The sequence below is a fragment of the Urocampus carinirostris genome, chromosome 1 (assembly GCF_059441175.1).
Source record: "Urocampus carinirostris isolate Australia breed hairy pipefish chromosome 1, RoL_Ucar_1.0, whole genome shotgun sequence".
Taxonomy (NCBI): domain Eukaryota; kingdom Metazoa; phylum Chordata; class Actinopteri; order Syngnathiformes; family Syngnathidae; genus Urocampus; species Urocampus carinirostris.
In genome coordinates this window covers 21,921,440-21,947,553 of record NC_142349.1, presented here as the reverse complement: position 1 = coordinate 21,947,553, position 26,114 = coordinate 21,921,440, and the positions used below count along the sequence as shown (strand labels likewise).

Sequence of the window (26,114 nt, the reverse complement as noted above, 5' to 3'; positions counted from 1 at the left end):
AGAAATTGGGATCATTTTGTTATGATCCGGACTGCACGTGAACGCACCGCACCTTGAGTGAAGCTAGCGTAGCCGCTAATGTGCTATGGCCACTTGAATGCCACTATTTTGGCGTATGTGGGATTCGAAAAGAAAATAAAGCACGGAGCCGACGTTGTTGTTGACTCGGTGGATTTCTTTCGAAAACCAGTGCAGGAAAGAGGCAGATTCGCCTGCTTTCCAAGATCGGCCATTGTTGACGCTGGCAAACATGGCGGCGCTGCTTTGTAAAGCGACCAAAAGCCGGGGAAACTAAGTCAAGTCAAGTCAAGTCAAATTTATTTATATAGCCCTTAATCACAAAAATGTCTCAAAGGACTGCACAGGATTACAGTTACAAAATTACACAATTACCTGATCTTAAACCAGCATGCGGGCAAGGAAAAACTCAAAAACCTCAGTGTGAGGAGAAAAGAGAAACCTTAAGAAAGGACCTCACATGTGGTAATCCCCCTTCCAGGATTGACCAGGGTGAATTACAATTAGCATTACTGTACACATAATAGTAAACATAAGGTAAGATGTTGAAAATGTCCGGAAAGTGCATGACATCAACGACGCCCCCAGTCCAGAAAGTCTATGACGGCCACGACGCTGCCTCCCGTCTCTGCCAGCTGGTAAATGCAGGGGTTGACATGCTGCAGGTCAGACGCCGGTCCGCTGACCCATCCCAAATCATCCTTCTCCTTCGTATCAGCCAGGCAGGCGTCGGAAAAAGAAATAGAATATGAGGTGGGCATCAATCATATGCTTTGGAATAGAAGTGTGTCTTAAGCCTCGATTTAAAAACTTCCGTCTAGGTTGCAGATCTTATCTCCAGAGGCAGGGCGTTCCATAACACCGGGGCCCGGATGGAGAACGCTCTCGAGCCCGCAGACTTCTTGGCTCTCGGAGTCACAAGTAGACCGGCATTTTCCGAGCGCAGACTCCGTGCAGGAACATAGGGGGAAATCAAATCGGAGAGATAAGAGGGTGCAAGCCCATGCAAACATTTATATGTTAATAAGAGAACCTTAAAGTCACATCTTAAGTGGACTGGGAGCCAGTGCAAGTTGGCCAATACAGGAGTAATATGCTCAAACTTTTTGGTCTTAGTCAAAAGTCTAGCTGCCGCATTCTGAACCAGCTGCAAACTTTTAATGCTAGACATCGGGAGACCAGAAAGCAATACATTACAGTAATCAAGCCGAGAAGTAATAAACGCATGAATTAAAATCTCTGCATCTGATTGGGACAGCATCGAACGAATCTTCGCAATATTACGGAGGTGGTAGAAAGCTATTCTAGTAATATTTTTCACGTGTAACTGAAACGACAGATTAGGATCAAATATAACACCTAGATTTTTGACCGAGTCACTATGGGTGATATTACATTTGTCTAGGTTCAGGGTAGTGTTTGAAAACAACTGACGACATAGAGCTGGACCAATAATCAACATTTCAGTTTTTTCTGGGTTAAGGCGTAAAAAATTATTTGACATCCATCTTTGAATCTCAGTAAGGCAAGCCTCCAGATTTCTAAAACTTAAATGTCCAGTTTTTTCCAGTGGCACATACAGTTGAGTGTCATCTGCATAGCAATGGAAACTAATATTATACTTGCGGATAATGTCACCAAGCGGGATCATATAAATACTAAAAAGAAGGGGGCCAAGTACAGAGCCTTGAGGAACACCACAAGGGACATTAGATTGTTTAGAGGTCAGATTGCCATAGTTAACACATTGCATCCTGTCTGACAGGTAGGACCTAAACCACGAGAGTACAGTTCCTGAGATACCAATGCGTTCTAGACGAACCAATATTACCGTATTTTCCGCACTATAAGGCGCACCTAAAAGTCTTGTTTTTTTTCAAAAGCTGACCATGCGCCTTATAACACAGTGCGCCTTATATATGGCTCAATATTAAATTCGCAAGGTCTCGCAACTACGAGAAACAGCCGCCGACTCCATTTTTCGCGCTGTGCATACTGGGAAATATTAAACGATTGGTAGTTGCCGGGGCTCGTGTTGTATTTGTTTACTAAGTGGCAAAATGGCTACCCCATTAAACTGCTTAATTCATATTCAACAAATACAGTATTTGTCTGAATCCAGGGTTATGACTGGTGAAGATGTAAAGCACAATTTACCTTAAACAAACGCAGAATTATTCAGAATGTCACGTTTGAGAGAGAGAGAGAGAGAGAGCGAGAGAGAGAGAGAGCGAGCGAGATTCTCTTTCATACGTGCATTTGTATAAGAAAATGGCTCCTGTTAAGAGACACGCGTACAACGCCGAGTTTAAACTCAAAGCGATCAGTCACGCAGCACAACACGGCAATAGAGCGGCAGCGAGAGAGTTAAACTTAAATGAATCGATGGTACGGAAGTGGAGAAAGGATGAAGATAAGCTCCGCCAAGTAAGGAAAACTCAACAAAGTTTCCGTGGCAATAAAGCAAGATGGCCAGAGTTAGAGGAGACACTTGAACAGTGGGTTGTTCAACAAAGAGCGGCAAGCAGAAGTGTCAGTACGATAACTATACGTATGAAGGCAACAGCGCTGGCACAAAAACACCGGACGTGTTGGATGGCCCATTCACTGAGATATGGTCAATTCGAACACAGCAGAAGAAGAATTCGAGGGATTCGTCGATGAGGAGCTTATAGAGTGATCTTTGTTTTTCTTTTGTGTGTTTACGTTTTACATTTTACAGTTATTATGTTATTGCTTTGCACTCGTTGTTTTTGCACATTACGAGTGTCACTTTATTGCGATTGCACTAACGTTTCATTTAAAATAACAGTATCAGACGTTTTTTTCTTTGCGTGTTGACTAAATGGACAAAAAATAAAATGATATGTTGATGTTGTTCAAAGATGTGTCACGAAAATGCTTTACCTCAGAGAAAATAATAAAACGGCTGTTTATTTATTTTGGGAGTGAATGGAGTTGTGGAAAGCTTGTTTGTTAATAAAGTTTGACCTTTTTGAATATTTTGTTGACATTCCCTTGAGCGTGGCAACATCTAGAGGTTGCATGAAGTAACTACATTCTCTACTGTAGTCAAGTCGTCACATTTATTTACCGTAAATAGCCCTTAATCCCAAAAATGTCTCGAAGGACTGCACAGGATTACAATTACAAAATTGCACAATTACCTGATCTTAAACCAGCATGCACTTATAGCGCCTTATAATGGGGTGCGTCTTATGTATGGCATAAGTTTTAAAATATATCATTCATTGAAGGTGCGCCTTATAACATGGTGCGCCATATAGTGCGGAAAATACGGTATATGTTGTGGTCGACCGTATCAAAAGCAGCGCTGAGATCCAGCAGCAGTAACATTGATGAGGCACCAGAATCTATTGTTAAAAGGAGATCATTGGTTACTTTAGCAAGGGCTGTCTCAGTAGAATGATTTGCCCTAAATGCTGACTGGACAGTTTCAAAAGGGTTATTTTCTGACATGAAGTCATTTAGCTGCTGTGCAACGACCTTTTCAAGTAATTTCGCAAAAAATGGCAGATTTGACACTGGCCTATAATTACCTAGGCTTTCTGGGTCAAGGTTAGGTCGCTTAAGCGTGGGTTTAATGACGGCAGACTTGAAGGCTACAGGAACAATACCCGAGGATAGCGATATATTAATAATATTTAAAACTGATGGTCCTAAGATCCCAAACAGATCCTTCACCAGTGAAGCTGGAAACGGATCAATCACAATAAAAAAATCCATCATAATATATTACGCCATGATCTACCGGAACTGAGTATTGTTGATCACACTGACTCCAATAATTCAAGATTAGATGACTTCGATCCTGACCACAAATTCCTATCAGCTAGCTCAGACAATTGCAAATATTATACTGGAAATGAATATAATACTTTTGTTAAATCTAAAGGCAAATTCTCAATAATACACTTTAACAGTAGAAGTATGTACACACATTTTGATGACATCACTGAATACTTACAGCAATTTGAGAACCCGTTTAGTGTTATTGCAGTTTCTGAAACGTGGTTCAGTGAGGAAAGGGGTGTAAATTTTGAATTAAACAACTATAATTTGAACTATGTAAATAGAACAAACAAAATAGGAGGTGGAGTAGCTATTTATGTGCACAAAAGATTAAAATCGAAAATATTACAAAACATGTCATTTGTCATTGACGATTTACTTGAATGTATTACGATAGAAATTATAAATGAAAAAAGGAAAAATATTATAGTCAGTTGTGTATATAGATCACCGGGCTCAAATCTGGAAACCTTCACAAACTGGGCTGAAAAAACATATTCAACAATAAGCGCCAAAACACTATTCATTTGTGGAGATTTCAACATCGATCTAATGAATCCAAACAAACATAAAAACATTGATGACTATATTAATATGATGTACAGTATGAGTTTGTACCCAACTATATTAAGGCCTAGTAGATTCACTTCACACAGTGCAACACTCATTGACAATATATTTACAAATAATATGGAATTTACAAACGGCAGCGGATTACTGGATTGTGATATTTCTGATCACCTACCAGTATTTACAGTGTATGATGAAAAAGTTACTAGACAAGATTTAATTAATGATTATGTTTACAAACGAGTTAGAACTGAAGAGACTATTATATCACTCTATGATGACTTAGTTTAACAAAACTGGAATGCTATATATGGTACAGATGATGTGTATTGTGCGTTTGACATATTTTTGGAAATATTCACCAACAAGTATAACAAAAATTGCCCAAAGAGACAAACTAATATTAAGAATAAATCTGTAAACCATCCATGGATAACTAAGGGTTAACATTATGCTTGTAAGAAAAAAAACACCTTATATAGTAAATGTATTAAACGAAGAACTGAGGAAGCCGAATCCCGATATAAAACGTATAAAAACAAATTGACAGGAATATTAAGAGCAAGCAAGAAATTATACTATACCAATTTATTACATCATAACAAAAGTAATATCAAAGGTATTTGGGATATATTAAATAGTATAATAAAAGGAAAGAATGTAAGCAATGCATATCCAAACTATTTTATTTATAAGAACAGTGAAAATTATAATTTAAATCAAGTTGTGGAGAATTTAAAGAGTTATTTTGTAAATGTTGGACCAGAGCTCGCTGCAAATATCCCACAGTGCAGTGGTAAACAATTTGAGCCACTGATAAAAATGAACTCCAAGACCATGTTTTTATCTGGGGTTACGGAATCAGAAATCTTAGACGTGGTTAACAACTGTAAAAACAAAACGTCTATGGATTGTTTTGACATCGATATGGTACTAATTAAGCAAATTATAAATAGGATTGTGAAACCATTGACCTACATCTGTAATCTATCATTTCTAACAGGAACATTTCCAAATCAAATGAAAATAGCAAAAGTTATACCAATATACAAAAATGGAAACAAGCACATTTTTACAAACTATAGACCGGTATCTCTGCTTCCTCAGTTCTCTAAAATATAAGAGAGACTTTACAATAATAGACTAGAACAATTTGTAGATAAATATAAATTGATTAATGAAAGTCAATATGGTTTTAGAGCAAACAGATCAGCAACAATGGCAATTATTGATGCAGTAGAAGGAATCACCCATAGTATAGAAAAGAAGAGATACGCAGTCGGGGTATTTATTGACTTAAAAAAAGCATTTGATACCATTAATCATAATATACTATTAAAAAAACTGGAAAGATATGGCATCAGGGGAGTGGCTTTGCAATGGATTCAAAGTTATTTGATGGGGAGGAAGCAATATGTAAAAATGGGAGAGTTTTCATCTGAATACTTGGACATCTGTTGTGGAGTACCACAGGGTTCTATCCTGGGACCAAAGTTATTTAATTTATATATTAACGATATTTTTAATGTTTCAAAACTTGAAAATAGTAATATTTGCAGACGACACTAACATTTTCTATTCAAATGATAACTATATTGATTTGGTAACCTGTATTAATCGTGAACTAATTAACCTAAAAGTATGGATGGATATAAATAAATTATCTTTAAATCTAAATAAAACCAAAATAATATTCTTTGGTAATCGTAAGGCAAATCAAGATTTAGAAGTAAAAATGGATGGTGTCGCAATAGACATTGTATCAGAAGTTTTTAGGGGTCATAATAGACAATAAATTAAGTTGGAAAACACACATCAGACACATACAAACTAAGGTATCTAAAATCATTTCAATTATTAATAAAGCCAAATTTCTTTTAAATTATAATGCATTGTATTCATTATATTGTTCTCTCGTTCTGTCATATTTAACATATTGTGCAGAAGTCTGGGGCAATAATTACAAAAGTTCACTCCAGCCCCTTTTTATCCTTCAAAAACGTGCAATAGGAACCATACACAGGGTAGGATATCGGGATCATACCAATATTTTATTCATGCAGTCCAAATTATTAAAATTGGATGATTTAATACAATTTTTCACTTTACAACAGTTATTTAAGGTCAACAAAGACATAGTGCCAGAAAACATACAAAACAATTTCACTTGGAAAGAGGGAAATTATAACTTCAGGGGCTGTGGTGAATTCAAAATCCCAAAGGTGAAAACCACCAGGAAAAGTATGTGTGTGTCTGTGTGTGGAGTCAGACTTTGGAATAATTTGCAAAATGAGATCAAACAATGTCCAACTATCCATGTGTTCAAATTTAAATACAAAAAAGCATTACTGGAGAAATACAGGGATGAAGAAAATGGGATATGAGGGAGATTGGAAATACTGCATTTCAAACTATGGTTATCTTGTTGTTATTGTTGCTATTATTATATCAGAACTGTTATTATAGGTATTGTGTTTATCTTCATTATCACTGGTGCCACAGTGACATGCGCATTATGACGTTGAGGGATGGGTATTGCGAAGATTAGTGTATAAAATATGTGATTATTTTAACTATTATAATTATTGATATCTGACCTATGTAATAAGTATATCCATGAGATTTTGTTGTATTGGACACAAGAGGAGCTATCTATAAAATGTATTTTAATAGGAAAGATAAAGGGGTAGGAAAAATAAGCATCTGCTTCTGACTACCCCTTTTCGAACATGTTACGTGACATTATTCTGTTGTTGACTCATTGTTTTTGTCCCGTTTTTATTTTTATGTTCGAAATAAAAGTATTAATTCATTCATTCATTCATTCTAGTTATTTAAAGGTAAGTTTAAAAAGCTAAGTTCCTGAAATTCATTTATAGGCTAGGTTCACACTGCCGAGCTTAATGCTCAATTCTAATTTTTGGGTGAAATCTGAAGTTGACTAGAGGCCTTTGGACAACAGCTAACAATCACTTTTGATTACCAACATATACAAACTAGCACATCACAAGCCACTGAACTCCCAGTAAACAAACACGATGTATAATCCGGCCAAGAGCTAACATTAGCTAGCGGCAGCCTAACATTAGAGATGTTACCGTTGCAAATAACTTCATATTTCTCTCCAGCAAAGTGACAATATACTGCCTCAAATACTATGTTCACTAACCTTAGAACTGATGCAGACATTATCATTAACTTTATTCACATTGAGTTAGTGCTGTGGTAAATGCATAACTTTATCCAAAGAAGACACTTGTCACGATTTAGACATGGCTAAATCGGGTACTAAATGCCCCCCACCTCACAGCCTCTTCGGATACCTTGTATCAGACTTGACTGTTCTCTGTACACACCGTTTGATCGTTTTAAATCTAGGGAAAAAAACACACAAAAAACAAACTAAAACTGACATACTGCAATGCAATTGAATGGACATGCTAGCAGAGCTGGTTCGAGTGTTTGGAGTGTATGTTCACTGTGATTGGCTCATTCTGTTTGAGAGCAGAGTTTCGCCATAGGTCAATTCTGTGTGACTCGAACGAAGCTAGGGGACTCTTGACATATCTTTGTGAAAGGAGGCTTGTATCTTACAACTTTCTCTACGCTTTGCAGCCAAGAGAAAAGTCTTCATCTTGTAAACATGCATTCCTTGAGTGAGGACAAAATTAGGGACATAGTGCGGGTCATAGGATTGAGCCAATCTAAATGCAAGCTGTACTTTTTCTCCCTGAAATTTAGACCATTTCACACTCCCAAATGTGTAAATCTTAATCCTAGCGCTCTTAATGAAGGGATATCTTCTCTACATTTTATAAGGGCATTCCAATTTTCCCAAGACTCCGTATAATGACCACGCTAAACATACTGCAGTGTTGTGGAACATTGGTATCAGAAGAACAGTTTAGATATTGTCATTAAGAAAATGTTTTCCATGGTACACTTACTGAAAAAATGTTGATGCTTTGATGCAATTCAGGGAAATATCAAGAGAGGTAAGAAATACCTTTCTCTTACACTCGCTCTCCCTGGATTTCATATGTCGTTTCCAAACCTGCTATCTGTCTCATCTTTTCCGAGAGTTTGCGGTAGAAAAACAAAGATAATCCAAAGGCTTACCTGAAGCTACCTCTGGTCTTCATTTCCTTGCTCCCTCAGTGGAGCCTGCTCAACATTTATAATCTCCCCTTGACGCTCCTTTTTTTTCTATCCTCGGCTGCCGAAAGCCTGGCACCTGATCAGCATCCAATTATTGTCAAAACATTTAGAGTGTGCTTGTTCTCTCACTTTTTGCAGGGATGGAATAGTCCTCCCCCCTGTCATTCCCTTTCATTCCTCTGTATCAGGGGTCGCCAACCCTGTGCCCGCGGGCCCGTCCTAAAACTGGAGCTAATCACGAAATATCAATGTTAAAATATGATTACATTATGTTTATTGTGGTAATTAAAAGCAAAAAGTATCATTATATATAAGAAATAAAAGTAACAGAGTTCCATCATCTGAATACTCTGACTCTGGGTGGACGTGAGGGCGCATGGCAATCGCAGCCTCGATCTTAAGCGTCGTGAAGGAGTCCAAATCAATTTCTATATACTTATACATGGCGGGGAAAATAAAAAGGATACTTTTTGTCTTGAATGGGAGGAAACATTGTTTTTTTATTGATGTTAAAAAAAGACTGTGTCCCATTTGCGGCGCGATTGTAGCTGCGGCAAATCGGCACAACGTGGAACGCCACTACAGCACTTGTCACACAATGCTCCATTCTACCCTCCTGGCAGGGCACCACTAATAGAAAAGGCCAAGGAGTTAAATGCAACTTTGGTCAAACAGTAGTCTTGTTTATCCAAGGCGGGTAAGAAACTCTTAAAAAGCAACCGAAGCCTCTTTGAGAGCCACACAATTTGCATTGCCCACCTATCCCATCAGTAGTGCTAAGTCTGAATCAATCCAACCCTTAATAACTCTTATAGATGTAAGACATTTACTGCAGAAACAAATACGACAGATATAAAAGAGCATAGGTAATAACCTAAAATTCCACTATTATATTGGAATGGCCATACTCACTGAAATTCATTTTTATTTATGCACAAAACCTTATATCCTCAAAGATTTCATTTATAGGTACTCGGTCGTACATTTTGTTGTGCGTATCAGTTCTATTAGGATTTTCTTTTCTTTCGCTATCAAAGCGAATGCTCAAAGTTAAAGCTGTCCTGTCATTTTCTGGCATCAGTTTTCATTTGATTTAGGGCGGAAAATGTCTGTCACGAGGATACTGTATTCTTCTTTGCCTTTTTGTTGTGATACTTCCCGATCCCAGCCTAATCGTAGTTTGTGAAAACACTGATGTTTCCTTACGCCTGCTAGGAGGCCCTGGTCCGCCAATTCTAAATCTGATTGGCTAAACCAACAGCTTTATCCACATTCCTGTGATGCCTCAGGGCCTACAAAGCTGATTTTGAAGGTCTTCGGATAGATTTTTGTCCCTGGCAACAAGTAATGGCTGTAATGCGATTGGTTAAATGCTTGAATATGAAAGCGCACATCTGGTAGCAGCGCAACCAAGGGAAAAGCAATGCAAGAAAGATGACCGACAATTTGGTATTATTTGATAACAGGATTCATATGGTTGCTTGAGAACCTTAAAAATGCTTGAATTTTATTGTGTAGTCTTCAAGAATTGAAAAGTGCCTGAATATTGGGTGAGGTGCTTATAAATACTTGAAATTGTTTCTCACTAAGTCTGATTAGAAACGAATCTGACACTGCTCTCTGGTGGCTTCACTTAGCCCTTGCATTTCTTCCCTCCTGATTAACCGCAGCTGGCATTAGTTTGTATGGTCTTGTCATCGCCCCCTAAACAGGACACTATGAAAAGTGTATTAGTGAAAAGATTACGTATAAATTGTGGGCCATGCCAAAAAGTGAAGTAGTGATTTCCAGTTGTAAATTGTATGGGGAATAAATTCCTGCAACTGAAAATGTAAGCTACATAATTTTACCCAACACCTATTTGAGGAGAGATTTGTCTCAAAAATGAATGTTTTCTATCTAAAAATCTAGTTAGGCACGATTAAAAATCGCACATGTTATTTGCAGGTATATTTAATGCTCTGCAAAAGGCATTATTCATAACAGATTTCTTCTCTCAATTGTACTGGAGATTTTTTTTAAATTGCTTGAATCTTGCCCCCAAAAAGTTTAAGAACCCTGTAATAAGTATTCATAGACAAAATATCCGTAAAATCACACAATTCACATAATTTTAGGGCCAGCAGAAAATGAATTGCAGGCTCTGATGGCCCACTACTGAGTAAATGCCTCATTTGACTTTGATTACTTTTGAGACTCTCAATATGAGATTGCAGTAAAAATCAGCTTCAAAATCAGAAACTGCTATGTTCTAAGTCCCGTTTCTTTCGTACTGCAGTACTTGCGTCCTTAATGCTGTCATAGATTTTCCCAATGTGGATGGAATCAAGTTTCCTGATTTCCTGTGTCCGCTAATAGTTTGCAGAGGCTGCGAGCGATTGACCACGCGGTCACTCCAATGCTGGCCTCCCTTCTCGGGTTTCTTCTTTTTTCATCCCAGTGACGCCATTATCAATTTTCCTGGAATCCAGCAAGCCCTTAAATCGAGTTTGTCGCTGTCATCGGAGATCCCCTGGGGGAAACTCAGCTTGGCCTCTTAACACAGTGGGCTGTCCCAGTCCCCTGGATGGGCCTCGTTTCGGTTCTCCTGTAAGCTGCACCGAAGGTAATAAAAAGAAGGGAGTCCTCAGCTCAAACATATGGTCTTTCCACTACCTTAAAACCCTAAAAAAGGTTAACTCTTTCATGGCAAAGCGACGTAACAACTTCTGCCAACACCCAGTTCAAACGTAAATTAGTGTCTTGATAATGGCCAGAAATGTTTCTCTGGTCCCTGCTCTCCATCACCCTAGACCTCTATACAGTATCATTTCGGTTAACTCCACCACAGAACGTGAAAATCCGCAAAGTAGCAATGCCCATTCATAGAAGGCCCTGAAGGTCAAACTTACTTTGAGATGACATTCTTTCCAACTGAGAATATACAACAGTAACAAAATAACCACTATAGTTCTACAAATGAAAGCAGAAAACACAGAATTGCAGTTAAATAAAAGGTCTTTGTTATCATTATACAAAAGTACAATGAAATTGGAGGGCTTCTCCTTTCAGTGAAAGAAAGCGATTGGCTAGCTGCACACTAGCACATGGTATTAAGTTGAGCCAGGTCTCTGCGATTATTAAAATACAATAGTCGTTGAATGTAGCGGTTTCCCACAAGTTATGACTTCAGATTATCCGTTTCATGGGTAATGGATCTGACGAGGTACAGGCTCACCAGTGGTAGGTTTTGAGATATGTTACGTAGCCTAGCCGTCGTGGTAGGCCGGACCTGCAGCACCATTATTGCCTCCTGACGCCGCTTCAGTCACTTGTCGAACCCAATAATAATCCACAGAGCACCATGTGGTGATCAGCATTTCTTTGCGCTTTACTGGCTTTCCTCAGATTTCAATTTAGTGAAAGAATTTATTTTCAATGTCACAAGCCGCTAAAATATTAGCATACAGACAGTACCTCCCAACCAACACATACACACACAGTCATCCGCAACCTGCCTCCGTGATAGCATTTCCTCTGTGTTGTCTGTTGAAGAACACAATGCCTTGTACGATGAAAATCCGCAAAGTATCAAAACAATTGAAAGTACACCGCATTGCATCGAGGGATTGCTGTAATATTTTTCTACTGCCTCAAATGTCTTCCCTGACTGCACATGACTGGTGGCCTCAATTCCCAACACTGCGCATCACTCTGCGTACCTGATGAGACTCGATTGTCTCAGAAAGCAAAATGCCCAAATTGTCATCTCAAAGCCTTATTCGCGTCAAACCCTTTTGTCCCAAAACACATCTGACATATGAATGAATAATTCATAACCATGCTGAGGAGGGTTGATTGGGGGACAACCAAACCCTCCAAAAACTTTTCTGCAGATATTATGCACAGAGCGAAACATTTCATAATTTTTTTGTGAGGACACGGGAGGAGAAGAGGTGATTTATGATAACGAATTAGAGCCTGTCTTTTGTAATGAAATCTAGTTACCAAGACTGTATCAAATTAACATCTTTCACATTTCTGTCCCTGCAGAGATTACATTTACTGACAATTTTTCATGACGGATTTTTTTTTAGGAGTTGACGAAAATGTTGAGGCCGTCTGCTTACGTGCCGACCTTTTGACAATAAAAAGCGATAGATTTTATCATGCACCCTACCTTTACGCGTGAAATACAATCCCTCTCCGGAGTATTAAAAAAAAAAAAAAAAAAGGTAGCAAACTTTTACCAAAACAGAAATAAATGCGATCGTTGGAGCGGTTTATTCACGACGCAGTCTTGCTTCAAAATAAAACAGCCATAGACTGAAATGTTGGTCCGAGTTGAGATTTTTTGTTGTTGTTTATATTTGAAAAAGTGGTAATGAAATTTTAAATCTGTTTTAAAGGGGCGAAAAGCAGAAGTCTAACGTGTAAAGCTGTAGAGTTGGCAGGTGTGCGTCCATCATGTTGACAAGTTGTAATTTTAGCCATAAAACACAGCTTTAGCGAGTCCTTAAGAATTTAGCGTGGCACTTTAAGTGCGAGAGAGAGGCAGAGAGACTAAGTACAACATTTTAGTGCATGGAAATGTTTGTTTTTCTATTTTCAATGAATGCATTTTTGTTTAGTATCGAAGCTGAACTGGCCCTTAACCCTCCTCCAAACCCCTCTTCTACTCATCGCAAGGCCGAGCCATGACTCACAGATAACGTAGAATCTCTGCAGTTATTATTCACAAAACGGCGACAGTCCGGCTCCACAAATACAGGCCCCGCTTGACATTTCAATTATGGGTGGTCCACGTGCGGGTTGGTCTGGAGGCAGGGATGATGCTTGCACAACTTTCAGGGACTTGCAGTAATGCCGGAGGGGACAAAAGGAATATGAATTTATCATTGAGATGTAAATGATGTATTAAGCAATTAAAATTCCATTGAGTGTATACTCAAATAACTGTTCCTCTGATTCGCTCTGCTTGGTTGTGAAATGGAAAACTCTCCAGTGGAGGAAACCACCGGTGATAAAACTTGTATACATTTAATAACAGGGGCTAAACGTTTTCATACCTGTCAAGCTCCACGGCTCCATGCCCTTACAAACTGTCGTATTTTCCCTTACAAAATACAAAAAAAATCTTTTTTTTTTTCAAACGTGTTTATTTATGTAGTTTAACGTGTTGTATTGTACATGTGTTTCGTTGTATCATATATATAGATAATTAACATTTTGTTGTGAGATCCTGAGTTGCTCGACATGAATGAGGTTTATTATAAAAAAAGTTAAAAAAAGAAGTCGCTTGGACGTTCACTGCAGAAGGAAAAAATCCATGCAAATATATTTTTAAGTAGAATAATATATTTTTTAATTCAAATTATGAATTCATATTCTGCATTAAATTATTGTTGGTAATATACTGAGTAAAGGGAGAACCAAGTCAAGTCAAGTCAAGTCATTTTTATTTGTATAGCCCTAAATCACGAAGAGTCTCAAAGGGCTTCACAGATTGTTACACTATATTACACAAACTATTTTCAACCGACAAGAGGAGTAGGTTATTCGTATGCAATGGAGTAGAAGTGAGTTTTAAGTTTAGATTTAAACATTTCCACTGAGGTTGCAGATCGAATCTCAGGGGGAAGAGCATTCCACAGCACCGGTGCCCGGATGGAGAACGCTCTCGAACCAGCAGAAGACTTCTTTGCTCTCGGGATCATCAGAAGACCAGCACTCTCAGATCGTAGGCTTCGGCCCGGGACATAGTGGCAGATCAGATCTGAAAGATAAGAGGGAGCAAGTCCATGTATGATTTTGTACAATACTAAGAGAACTTTGAAGTCACATCTTTGGCTAACTGGGAGCCAATGCAGGTTAGCCAAAATCGGTGTTATGTGATCGTACTTTTTTGTCCTGGTTAAGAGCCTCGCTGCGGCATTTTGTACTAGCTGAAGAGACTTGATTCTGGACTTCGGGAGACCGGAGAGTAGTGCATTGCAGTAATCGAGACGGGAGGTAACAAATGCATGAATTAATGTTTCCGCATCAGACTGAGACAGTATTGAACGGATTTTAGCAATGTTGCGAAGATGGAAGAAGGCAGTTCTAGTAATTTGTTTTACATGCATCTCAAAGGATAGTTCAGGGTCAAATATGACACCTAAATTTTTAACTGAGTCACTCTGTGTGATGTGACATTTGTCAATGTTCACAGCAGTTTTTGAGAATAAGTCCCGGCATTTAGAAGGACCAATGACTAACATTTCAGTCTTTTCAGAGTTAAGACGCAAGAAGTTGAGTGACATCCACTCTTTTATCTCAGTGAGACAGGCCTCCAAATTTCCACAGTTTAGTGTGGAAGATTCCTCCACAAACCTGTCTTTTTTCATTTTTTCCTTTTATACTTCCTTTTTTCTTAAATTCTTTATACATCATAATAACTCATAATATAATGCATCAAAGCAAGTGAGCCATTTGAAAGCCAGTTCTCTTCAATGAGTTGAGCCAAAAAAGCCGGTTCTCTAAAAAGAGACTGACTTTTTTCCACTACACAACTACCACGGAATGATGCATGATGGGAAATCCCCAGGCAGCGGACGCATGCGCACAGTACAGTACAGTACCAGCTCGGTAGCCTAGATGGTAGGGCGCCCGCTCCGAGACTGGGAGGTCGCTGGTTCAAGCCTCGGCCGAGTCATACAACATTGCCTCCCTGCTTGGCGCTCGGCATTAAGGGTTGGAATTGGGGGGTTTGGTCACCTAATGACTCCCAACACAACAGTTGGGTCTAAAAACCCGGCGCCGATCGAAGGCTACGAGTCACGTCGATAGCTTCGCGTGACAAAATGATTTCCGGTAGATATCATGTTGATGGTTGATACTGGCTGAATAATAATAAATAAAAAGTAGATCGCTTTGCAATGAAAAAAAACGATACCGAGATAGAGGCTTCCACGGCGAACTCCTATGACTTGATTGATTTGCCGTTTTGTGATAGTCGGTGTATACCGGATGGATCATTGACAAATTTGCGTTTTTCCGTACAGATTTTCTTGTACGTCGTACACGTCTTGAAATGCATAGTAAACATACTTTGTACGGCAAAAACTTAACTAACTTAACTAAACTTGAGGTTGACAGGTATGCGTTTTTGATTCAAACAGTATTACCTCGGTTATCTCGGTTAATGGGGGCAGATTCGGCAAAGTAACAATGTCCCTTTACAAAAGCCCCCAAGGGTAAAATTTACCTGAAGATGACTTACTGAGAGTATGAGACTGAAACAAAATAACAAACATATAAAACACATAGAATTACAGTTGAATGAATGGTCTTTATTGTCGTTATACAAAACAAAAATGAGATGGCTTCTCCTTTAAGTGCAAGAAAGGAATTTATAGAGCGTCTGGCTGGGTATACGCTGAAATCGAGTATCCTTGGATTGAGCCAGGTCACCTCGATTCCCATAAGCTGTAGCTTTAGGTCATCTCTCTCATTGGTTATGGTGAGACAGAGGCTTAGCAGGGGTGGCTTGTGAGAATTTGTAGATGCCTAGCTGCAGTAGGCTCGGACCTCCGGCGCTGCTTTTGGTTTCTCTCCCGAAGTTGCCTCAGTCTCTTCTCAGAGCCGATAACAATCCATACCCGTGATTTCTTTACGCTACTTTTGAGTTTCTTTAGAGTCTGCTTTTCAATAGATGAATTCCTTTTCAATGTAATGAGGCGCTGAAATACTAGCTGTAACATTAGCTGTGCTTTGCAGTTTGTTTTGGGTTCAGGCATTGACTTCTGTGCCCGCCCACCACGGCTCTTTGACTGACACCATGCGCCAGCCGAATCAGGGAGCAAGCGAGAACTGCAGCACAAAATAGAGATGGCTTTCTGTACATCAAACCTCTATATTAGGTAATAATGTAGTGCAATGTGGAAAGTACCGTATTTTCCGCACTATAGGGCGCACCGGGTTATAGGGCGCACCCCCAAAAAATGGTTTTTGGTCCTATATCTTCCATAGATAAGGCGCACCGGATTATAAGGCGCTACAATGGGAATGTGGACAAAACAGTCAGATGATTCAGTCCAACTTATTACCCCCTTAACATTCCCAAAGCTTGCAAAGAAGCAAATACGTGTCGTAGACAGAGAGATGTCACTCAAATGCATCGTTTCAAATATCATTCGGAAGGTTAAAGTCTTGGAATTCAAGAAATGCCAACCATTCCTTAGTTTCTATTTTCTTTTTCGCTCGCAACTTTACTGTGCATATGACGATAAACACTTGGAATTGAGTTTAATTCACTCAACTCATCACAGAAACATCAAGATCGTTCTAAAACAAGATACCGGGAAAATATAAAGCCGCATAGCTCACCTAAATTCTCACGTTCAATAATGATACGCAATCAAGGTCTTCTTACAACCGTGTGTGTAGTAAATCCAGGAGAGTAAAATGTTTTCAAATACAGACTAATGAAACATGTTTCTTTAGGGCGAAGTTTAGCAAGCTTGCTATTCAGTCATCCTTTTCGGCCAATTGCAGGGTTTGTTTTGGCCCTCTAGCCAATCTGAGGCTCCGAATAACTTCAGCCAATAGCGATCGATTTAACGGATGATTGACACATCTTTTTCGGCCAATTGCAGGGTTCGTTTCGGCCCTCTAGCCTATCCGAGGCTCCGAATAACTTTAGCCAATAGCGATCGATTCAAATGATGATTGACACATTGGTTAGCCAATGAAACGCCGGTATATAAATCCCAGCATACACCGCGGACTACTCCACGTTCGGGGGGAAATCGAGTCGGCGGCAGTTGCGTAAGTTGCGAGACCTTGCAAATTTAATATTGAGCCATATATAAGGCGCACTGTTTTATAAGGCGCATGGTCAGCTTTTGAAAAAAATTAAGACTTTTAGGTGCGCCTTATAGTGCGGAAAATACGGTACATTAAAACGTCAATTAAATCAATTCAATGAAATAAAAATTCACATAATTGTTTTTCCATTTTGTTGCTACCGATACCTGAAAAACTATAAAAAACTTGGTGAAGGACAGGGCAAAAAAAAAAAACAAGTAAGAACAAAAAACAGTGCATTATGGTCATTTTGAATAACTTCAGAATAACTTCAAACAATAGTGACCGATTCAAATGATGATTGACACATTGGTTTGGAAATAAAACGCCGGTATATTCACTCAGCAAGCACCGCGCACTACTTTTTCTACCGGGGTGAAATAGAGTCGGTGGCTGTTTACCGTAGTTGCAAGACTTGTTGCCTTAAGATTATCCATATATAAGGCGCACTGTACTATAAGGCGTGTGGTCAGCTTTTTAAAAAATAAGGGGTTTTAGGTGAGCCTTATGGTTTGGAAAATATGGTATACTTATCCCCCATGTATTTGTCCTGAATGATCACTTTCTTCATTCTACGAAACTCTTTTGTGTTGGTGAAATAATTTGTAATTTAGTGTCTGTATAATACCCAACTATTTTTTTCTCCATTTCTCCTAATGATGCTGTTTTTCTTTCCACTGACACCCAAATCACGTCACATTGATGCTTCTGCAGCCACAAGCAAAAATAAATACAAGTAATAATTGGATTTTAGATAGTGGGGAGGGGCAAAGAAAAGAATCATTCCAAAACTAAGTTGATACATTTCCACTGTACTACCCCATGAGCCATACGAATCCCGCAAGAATGGAAGGTAGTACTGAAAAGGAAAAATTTGATCATTTTCAACTCTCAATAAAAAAATGCAAACTGGAACAAGATGTGAGTAGTGCTTTGTCAATGATGCTTTTCGCCATGTGTTTTTGTAATACTGCCCCCAAGTGGCTGAGGCTTGCACACCAGAAGGAGCAGCTCAATGTCCTTTGAGTTGAAACAAAATGCTTTGGCAAAATCCCACTTACTGTTTGCTCTTTTTAAACTTAATTTGACTTCTCCCGCATTCCAATCAAAGACTAAAACCCGTCACACATCAAAGCCTACATTGCACATTACCAAGTGTTTTTCAACCAGTGTGGCATGAGACCTTGTCTAGTGTACCGCAGGAAATTGCCCAATTTAGTATTTGCCTGCTTTGCTTTCTTCCAATGATCAGCTGAGTAACTGGAACGTTATCCATATCAGTCCTCAGCGGCAGATGATCCTTTTTTTTTGTATACTACTTATCTGCTCATGGAGTAGTACTGGGGAAACATATCACTTTAGTTTCAAATTCAGAGATTCATAATATTTATTGCCATTGTCAAAACTTCATTTGGAGCATCTATTCATCCCTTAGTTCAAAGAAAATACCAAATTCACAGAATAAATATGCAGAATAAATATCCATAAAACCCAAGACCCATAAATAACCCATTTAAACGTAAAAATGCAGACATGGTACCTTAAAAACGTAATAGATGCATAATTAAATACGCCAATGTTAAAGTGCAGTTGTGTCCGACTGTCATCATTACTCACCCAGGAAGAAGGGTGGATAATTTTTGATGGTTAAGATTGCACTGCAACAAGTATCAATCAAATAAAGATCCTGAACATTATTCTTCTTACTTTGTTGTTTTACTAAAAACAGAAAAAGGTTCAACCGTAGGTAAAAATAATTTTTCACAGGCAAATAATTATTGCTCTTTTCCAGTATTAGTTTGGTATTTTTCTAGAGAAACAAGATACAATATGGCAAAACTTGAAAAATGGATTAAAAATGTAATAAAGTCCAAAATTGGAACAGAATTACGAACCGAAATGGTTAACCTGTATAACCTGCTTAGCCACAGTGATAAAAAAAACAAACCTCATAATGTCGTATAAAACATTTATTTAAAGGCTGGTCAAAAATATGTGTGCAATTACCCACAACTGCAATGTTCTGGGTTATTTTGGATTGTATGCTATTTATATTGCATGTCTACTTAATATCATGGCTTATAATGACTCTGAGAAACTTTTACTATACATTTTACTACACATACCGTATGGGAAATTCTTATACTCGATCAAATAAACTCTTCCTTTTTCATCTTTTTGTGGGTTGGGATTGACATTTGGACCGTATTTGAAACAGTCCCTTTCTTACTTTCACCATTTTCATCGTAGAATAATTGAAAAGTACCAACACAAATGCCCCAAACCCCAAACAGTTGCCTCAACCCCGCCTTTCCTCCAGTTTAATGCGCTCCGTGCCCGGAACACCAAAGGTAAAAGTGAGATAAGAGCACGGTGGATTTTTTTTAAACAGGCTGTTTGAGCTCAGTTTGGCAATATTAACACATACTTAATAGATACAATATTTAATTGGAGACTTTTTGAAGACACCTCAAATTGCGCATGCCCCTCTTTAAATTCCACTGTCATATTTGTCTGCAGTTCCTGTCTGTGTACCCGAGCCCAATATTGTGGTGTCTTCAATAAATACAATACATTTTGATATTGATGCTATACAACATAAGTCATTTATACACAATAAAATCAATGAACATCATAAAGGTCCTAACACAGACCCTTGAGGGACTCTACAGCTAATGCTCATAAGTTAAAAACCCAAAACATGAGACTGTAGCTGGGAACTCATTTTTAGATATTTTTGGACAGAGTGCCTCAATTTCTTTTAACGTTAAAAAAATGTATGGCTTGTTTTGAAAAAGGTGGATAAATACTGCACGAAACAGTTATGGATTTTCAGGGAGCCGGTAAAATAATTTTCGTTCTATACAAGGATTATAGGTAAAACTATTCATACGTCAAGCTAAAAATGTGCTCAATGTTATAACAATATCCAATAGTGTTGCCATCTTCTGCTTCTGAGTGTCAAACAACTTAATTAGGTTTGCCCTCGCTCTATCCTCATCAGTCAATGAGTCTATCAATTAATCAATCACGGGGTCAGAGATCCGGCACTCTATTCTTTAAAAATTCATTGCAGTTTCCAGTTTTGTCGATTTCACTCAGCTGCACAGAACGGACAGCAAACGTGCTACTTCCCTTTTCGGTTTTATTATTTCCAAACCGATTTGCTTTGGTTTGTAAAGCAAGGTAGCTGCGTATTTTGGGTCTTTTGAGTTGCTTTTACCGAGTGTTGTCATTATTCTGACCGGGATAAGATGAGGTTGGCATTTAACATTTTGGGCAGTTTTGTGCATTTAGTTTGACAGTAAACTCACCAGTTGCTCTTTGGATTTTGTGCACAACGTCAGTCACGGTACCTCTGTTGCTCTGAGCAAGGCTTGGGCAAACTACATTTTTCCAAGCCGGCCCGCCTATTGTCCAAAATGTAATGACAATACATATGAAATGTTTTTAAAAAGTAATACTAAAGAAAATGAGTTGCTTTGGTGCCACTCTTGTCCCCAGTGTCCCCAACCTTCAAACAGCTGACTACACTACCAGAACGAAATAATTCGTAAGTAGAGGTACCATTGTACAAGCGCGTGGATCACGCGATAGAAAAACGGCCGACTTAAATCGGCAGCCACTGGCTGTCGTCATCCTCGCGTTCTGATTGGCAGAAATCAAGCGCAGTCGTACTGATAGTTTAAGTTCCCCTCTGCATAACATTATCCTTATTAACATATAAGATAATAAAAAGAAATGTGGAGCATCTTACATCAAAGAGTAGCTTCATTACTTCAACAGAAAAGATTTAAAGTGCATCAGAAATTTAAAAATAAAATACAAATCCTCAAACCCTAAAACATTTCTTGACTGACCATGTCAAACCAAATGGTAGTGAAAACAAAAATTACATAAAATCAATAAATCATTCAAACTGATCACCAAAATTAACTCGAGCACAATATAGTTAACCTGCAAAACAATGATATATAATATAATGACTGCAGATTGTTTTTATTTAAAAATAATGTCCGTACTAATGGCTGTCATAAGCACGTTTTGCAATATGTACACAGCTTTTTGAAGTGGGATTTGAGGCAAGAGACTTCAACTCTCAGGTGATGACACAGCACCAACGTTCGTGATTGGGGGTGGAATGTTTTTAGGTGACTGCTTAATTTATTAGGCTCCATGATTTTCTGTGCCAAAGCACACCGATCTTTTCATTGTTTGTTGTCGAGCCTTGTCACATTTCCTCGTCTTGTGTTCAATATTGTTTTTGTTCTGCAACTTGAGGGTCTGAAACACTGTGTGTCATCACCTCCCACTCCGTGCAGAGCGCTAAGTTTAATTAAAAAATTCTTCACCACAAGCGGACACACTGCCAATGAGAGTGCTACTGCCCTCTAACACAGTGGGGGCGCAATTGCACGTTATTCTGGAACCCCGAAATCAAATGGGACCCTCCAACCCTAGAGAGGCTTGTGCCCCCTGGGGGGACTATTTGAGAGACGCTTTTCCACACTGACAAATCGAAATAAGATTAAAAAAAACCTTGCAGGGATGAGCGAGATGTCACTCTCCAGAGGCGTGTTCAGGAGAGTAATCAGACATGTAGTCGCTTGTTAATCGCTTGCCGCGCACTGCTGAACGTTTTGTAATCGCTCACTGTGATTGCCTTACTGATCCAAAATGGCCGACGACAGTACAATGGATTTCGTTCTACAGCTTGCTTTGAGCGAGTTGGCTTATATGAGCGACAGTTCGCATATTGACACAGTTAAGGTTATCCTAAACGCAGTGGAAGGGTCATACCTGTCTTGCATTGTTCACAAACATTACCAGGCAATGTAAGACGATATATTACATCGCCAACAGCACTCGTCAGGGTGAGATCCTCCATCTTCTGCACTGTCGACGCCATGTTGGAAATCAAAGTAAGCGGTCTTTCTCCCGTGATTACTCGGGCACGCGAGCGCTCAATAATCATTGGCCGTTCAGAAGCTAGCGATAGCTAGCGATAGCAATCGCTCACTCTCCTGAACACGCCTCAGCATTCCCGGCAGCCCCCATTCCTCGAACCTAATGTCTTCTGCCCTGAACAGCACTGCTTAAAGTAACAGAAAGGCGCAGTGGGAAATACAGTGTAAGGGTTCTTTGAACTCATTTGGGCATTGTTTACACATCCTTAATAGGGGAAATATATCAACTTCTAACAACTGCCCCTTGATAGTTTGAAATGTATTTTTAAATCGAACCCAAAAAGTGGAAAACATGCCAAAAGTGATTTTCTGTGTCGTACACTTCGGATGTCTTTTCGTGTTTGTGTAGGGCGTGCGCGCGCCAATCGCGCCGACGCAAGGAAGGAGGGGGCAACAAAAATACAACCACAATGGATGAGCACATAAAAGGTTGAGCTGACAAATCATGGAGGAGAACAGGCAAGCAACCAACCAACACGAAGGCCAGCAGACAGTCGGGGCGAGAGAGAGAGAGAGAGAGAGAGAGAGAGAGAGAGAGAGAGAGAGAGAGAAGGGGGGTGGGGGGGCTAGAAAAGAGGAGCCAAATACAGTCGCAGAACTCCAGCAGTGAGGATGAGGACGAAGGGGTGATGGAACCACATTGAAGAACCAGCTTGCTTTCCCCCCGTGGGCTGGACTTGAAGCGAAGGGGGTGCTTGAAAGGTCAAGGCAAAGGCAAATGTGGCCCCGAGTGCGCTTTCTCCTCCTCAGCCCATGGAGCAATCTCGGGAGGAGCCAGTTGTTCCGCGTCGTAGCTCGCCGGGAATTCATTGGAATTTCTTTTCAAAAGCAATAACGTTGCGCGCCTTCCAGGTTCCTGCCAAGTGTCTAGATTATCCTCCAGCACGACTTGTGCGCCATGAGGCGTCAAACTTGTGGAGATCTTAACCTGCAAGCGGGACCAACCGAGAGATGAGGAGTTGACTTCAAATCGACCACCATGAGACGAACGCTAAATCGTGGATGATTTGCACTCCGGACGCCACATGAACACTGTGATTTGCTATTGCTTCACGCGTGGACATGAGGCATAGAAAAGAGCCTCGCTAGCGTCAAATTGAGGAGGCAACTATTTCCCCCCAACTTCAAATTGTTCCATATTCAATCGAGTCTATTTGTTCTCGTCATCATGATGGAAGCACCCACAACGTGCTCCAAGAAGAGCATGTCCCTCTCGCTGCCGGTGCCCCGCGAAGGACAGGCGACCCTGAAGCCCCCGCAGCATCTTTGGAGGCAGCCGCGCACCCCCATCAAGATCAAGCACCGCGGCTACTCGGACACCGACCGCCACCACCACCAACGGCACATCGAGCGCGCAGACGCCGTGGACACGAGCGACCGGCCCGGTCTGAAAAAGTCGCGCATGTCCTGGCCTTCGTCCTTCCACGGAACCACGCACGCGTCCGTCGGCAACTGCTTGGCTACCAGGCGGTAAGTTGATTTCTGCGCGCGGCGTGGGCGTACAGACCTGGTTGTATGCGTAAAGCTGACAAACGGCAGGGAGGCGGGCGTAGAAGTCGGGGCAATTTGGTTTTAGTTTACGTGAATAACGTGGTAAGCCTGCTGCATAATTCCAGTTTATGTATGTGAAAGGTCGCACGTGGTTTTAATATACCTCGAACAGTCATGCGTAATACTATTTTAGATTGGCAGGTGGAACCCAACAATGCTGGGAGAAACGTGTTACAAAATTATACATTACTGTGACGCAATTACTTTTTCCATACTGTAATGTGTTATTAATAAAAAGTGTAACTCAAACATCATGGGGCGTTACTCTGCTACTTGCTAAAAACAGTTCACAAATTTAATTTCAATTGTCATCAAATCAGTACCACTTCACCTCACTCAGCAGGGATAAATGAACCCTATAAGGCCACCAGGATCACACTACAAATCACGTCTTTAAAGTGAGGTTGGCATGTTTATACGACACTACAAAGTAATACCAAATGCAGTTACAGTGGCACCACCTCAAGAGTGCAAGAATTTCTCCCAAATGATATTCCCCCGAGTATATAGTCACATCTAAGCTGCATTTACAACTAACAAAACACAAACACTTAAATCAGGGGGTCTGTTTGAATGCACAAGTTTGGTTATGTGAGCATGTTACTTTAAAAACAAACAGTCATTAGTTTGGGTTACTTACTACTTCTTCCAAAAGAGTTGGTAACTGAATTACTTTATAGTAAAAGTAGCTAGTTAACAGGGAAAGTCACCATTTCCAATTCTTTAGAAATAAATTGTTGTTATGTGAAATTATTTGAATTTTTTTGAGCAGTATTTGAGTCATTTGAAAAGAGAAGTGCAGACAGCAAGTTTAGTTATAGAACCTCGTCAAGTTATCCTTTTTATTTTATTTTTATTGTTTGTTAATGCAACATCAATTGCAGCCTGGTCATCCTGGAAGGGGGGTTACCTCATGTGGGGTCCCTTCTCAAGGTTTTATTCATTTTTCTCATGCTGAGGTTTTTTAGTTTTTCCCTGCCCTCATGTAGGTTTTAGATCAGGGGATGGTGTAATAATAGTCTGCGGTCTGTGCAGCTGTTTGAGACTAGTTTTGATTAAGGGCTATACAAATAAACATGACTTGACTTTACCCATATAATAAAATAACCATCAGAAAAAGAAAATATAAAGTGAGTTTAAGAAATTAAATGGAAAAAAATGGGAAAAAATAAATGAAATATTATACCAAAGGAAAAGAAGAACAAAGAACAGACTTTACATTTTTATACAAACACATGAACACTGAAAAACACCCTACAGGGAATAGAATTAAAATATTAATGAATCTACAAAAAAAAAGATAAAATACAAAATATTTTAAACTTTTTATGCGCAACGAATTTAAAGCCAAAAACACAGAATCCCCAAAATATTGCATATTGACCAATAAGAAGAGAAAAAAGGCTGCTCGGAGGGAATCAGCTATTGATTGGTGGGGAGCAGGCTCCCTACGTTCACTTCCAAAAGCTGACTTATTGAGACGTTGGTTACCGCTGCATTCATTAATGACAACAGATGGCGCACTCAGAAACAGGGCTGCCCTTTTTCTTTCTTTTCTTTCATTGCATTAGTAAATAGTATTTCTGCAATCGCTAATTGACTATATGTTACTCGCTATTTTGAATCATACAAAAAGACATGACATAAACATGCATGTTTTTTGGCTGGTCCAAATTGTCTTGAGGTGTGGATGAGCAAGTGAGTTGTCTGTCTCCGCGTGCCCTGCGACTGACTGGCAACCAGTTAAATCTTAATATTCCGCATTTATATACTGCTTTTCAGGTCAATGAAGACCTCTCAAAGCGCTTTACAATGTGCTTCACACTTTTCCCCTTTACACACTAACTAACCGATAGCAGCGTCAGCCATGCAAGGCGACTACCTGCTATTGGGGGCATTAGGGATTCAATGTCTTGCCCATATAACATATAACACGGGGGAGCCAGGAATCAAACCTGCGAATCCCAAGACGAGCGCTCTACCTGAGACTGGGGATAAGCGGTGCGGGTAATGAATGGATGGATGGATAGAAGCACTCGAAGTAGTGTGGGGTGTTAGGTGATTCCTGGTGTAGCCGTACCGCTTATTCTCATTAGGGTAGCGGGGGGGCTGGAGCCCATCCCAGCCATCTCCAGGCAGTGGGCAGGGGACACCCTGAACTGGTTGCCAGCCAATCGCAGGGCACACAGGGATAGACAACTCATTCGCTCA

The 26,114-nt window shown here is 39.7% G+C and overlaps 1 protein-coding gene across 2 annotated transcripts in view; it reads left to right on the top strand.

The window, feature by feature from the left end:
• Positions 1–22,946: 22,946 nt before the first annotated feature.
• pde4a (phosphodiesterase 4A, cAMP-specific) overlaps positions 22,947–26,114 on the top strand; it is a 137,777-nt gene continuing 134,609 nt past the window's right edge. For both annotated transcript variants that reach the window (XM_088330207.1, XM_088330191.1), the window contains exon 1: positions 22,947–23,822. In XM_088330207.1, coding sequence (XP_088186333.1) covers positions 23,521–23,822 — 302 coding nt within the window. In that variant the 5' untranslated portion in view covers positions 22,947–23,520. The remainder of the gene's footprint in view (positions 23,823–26,114) is intronic.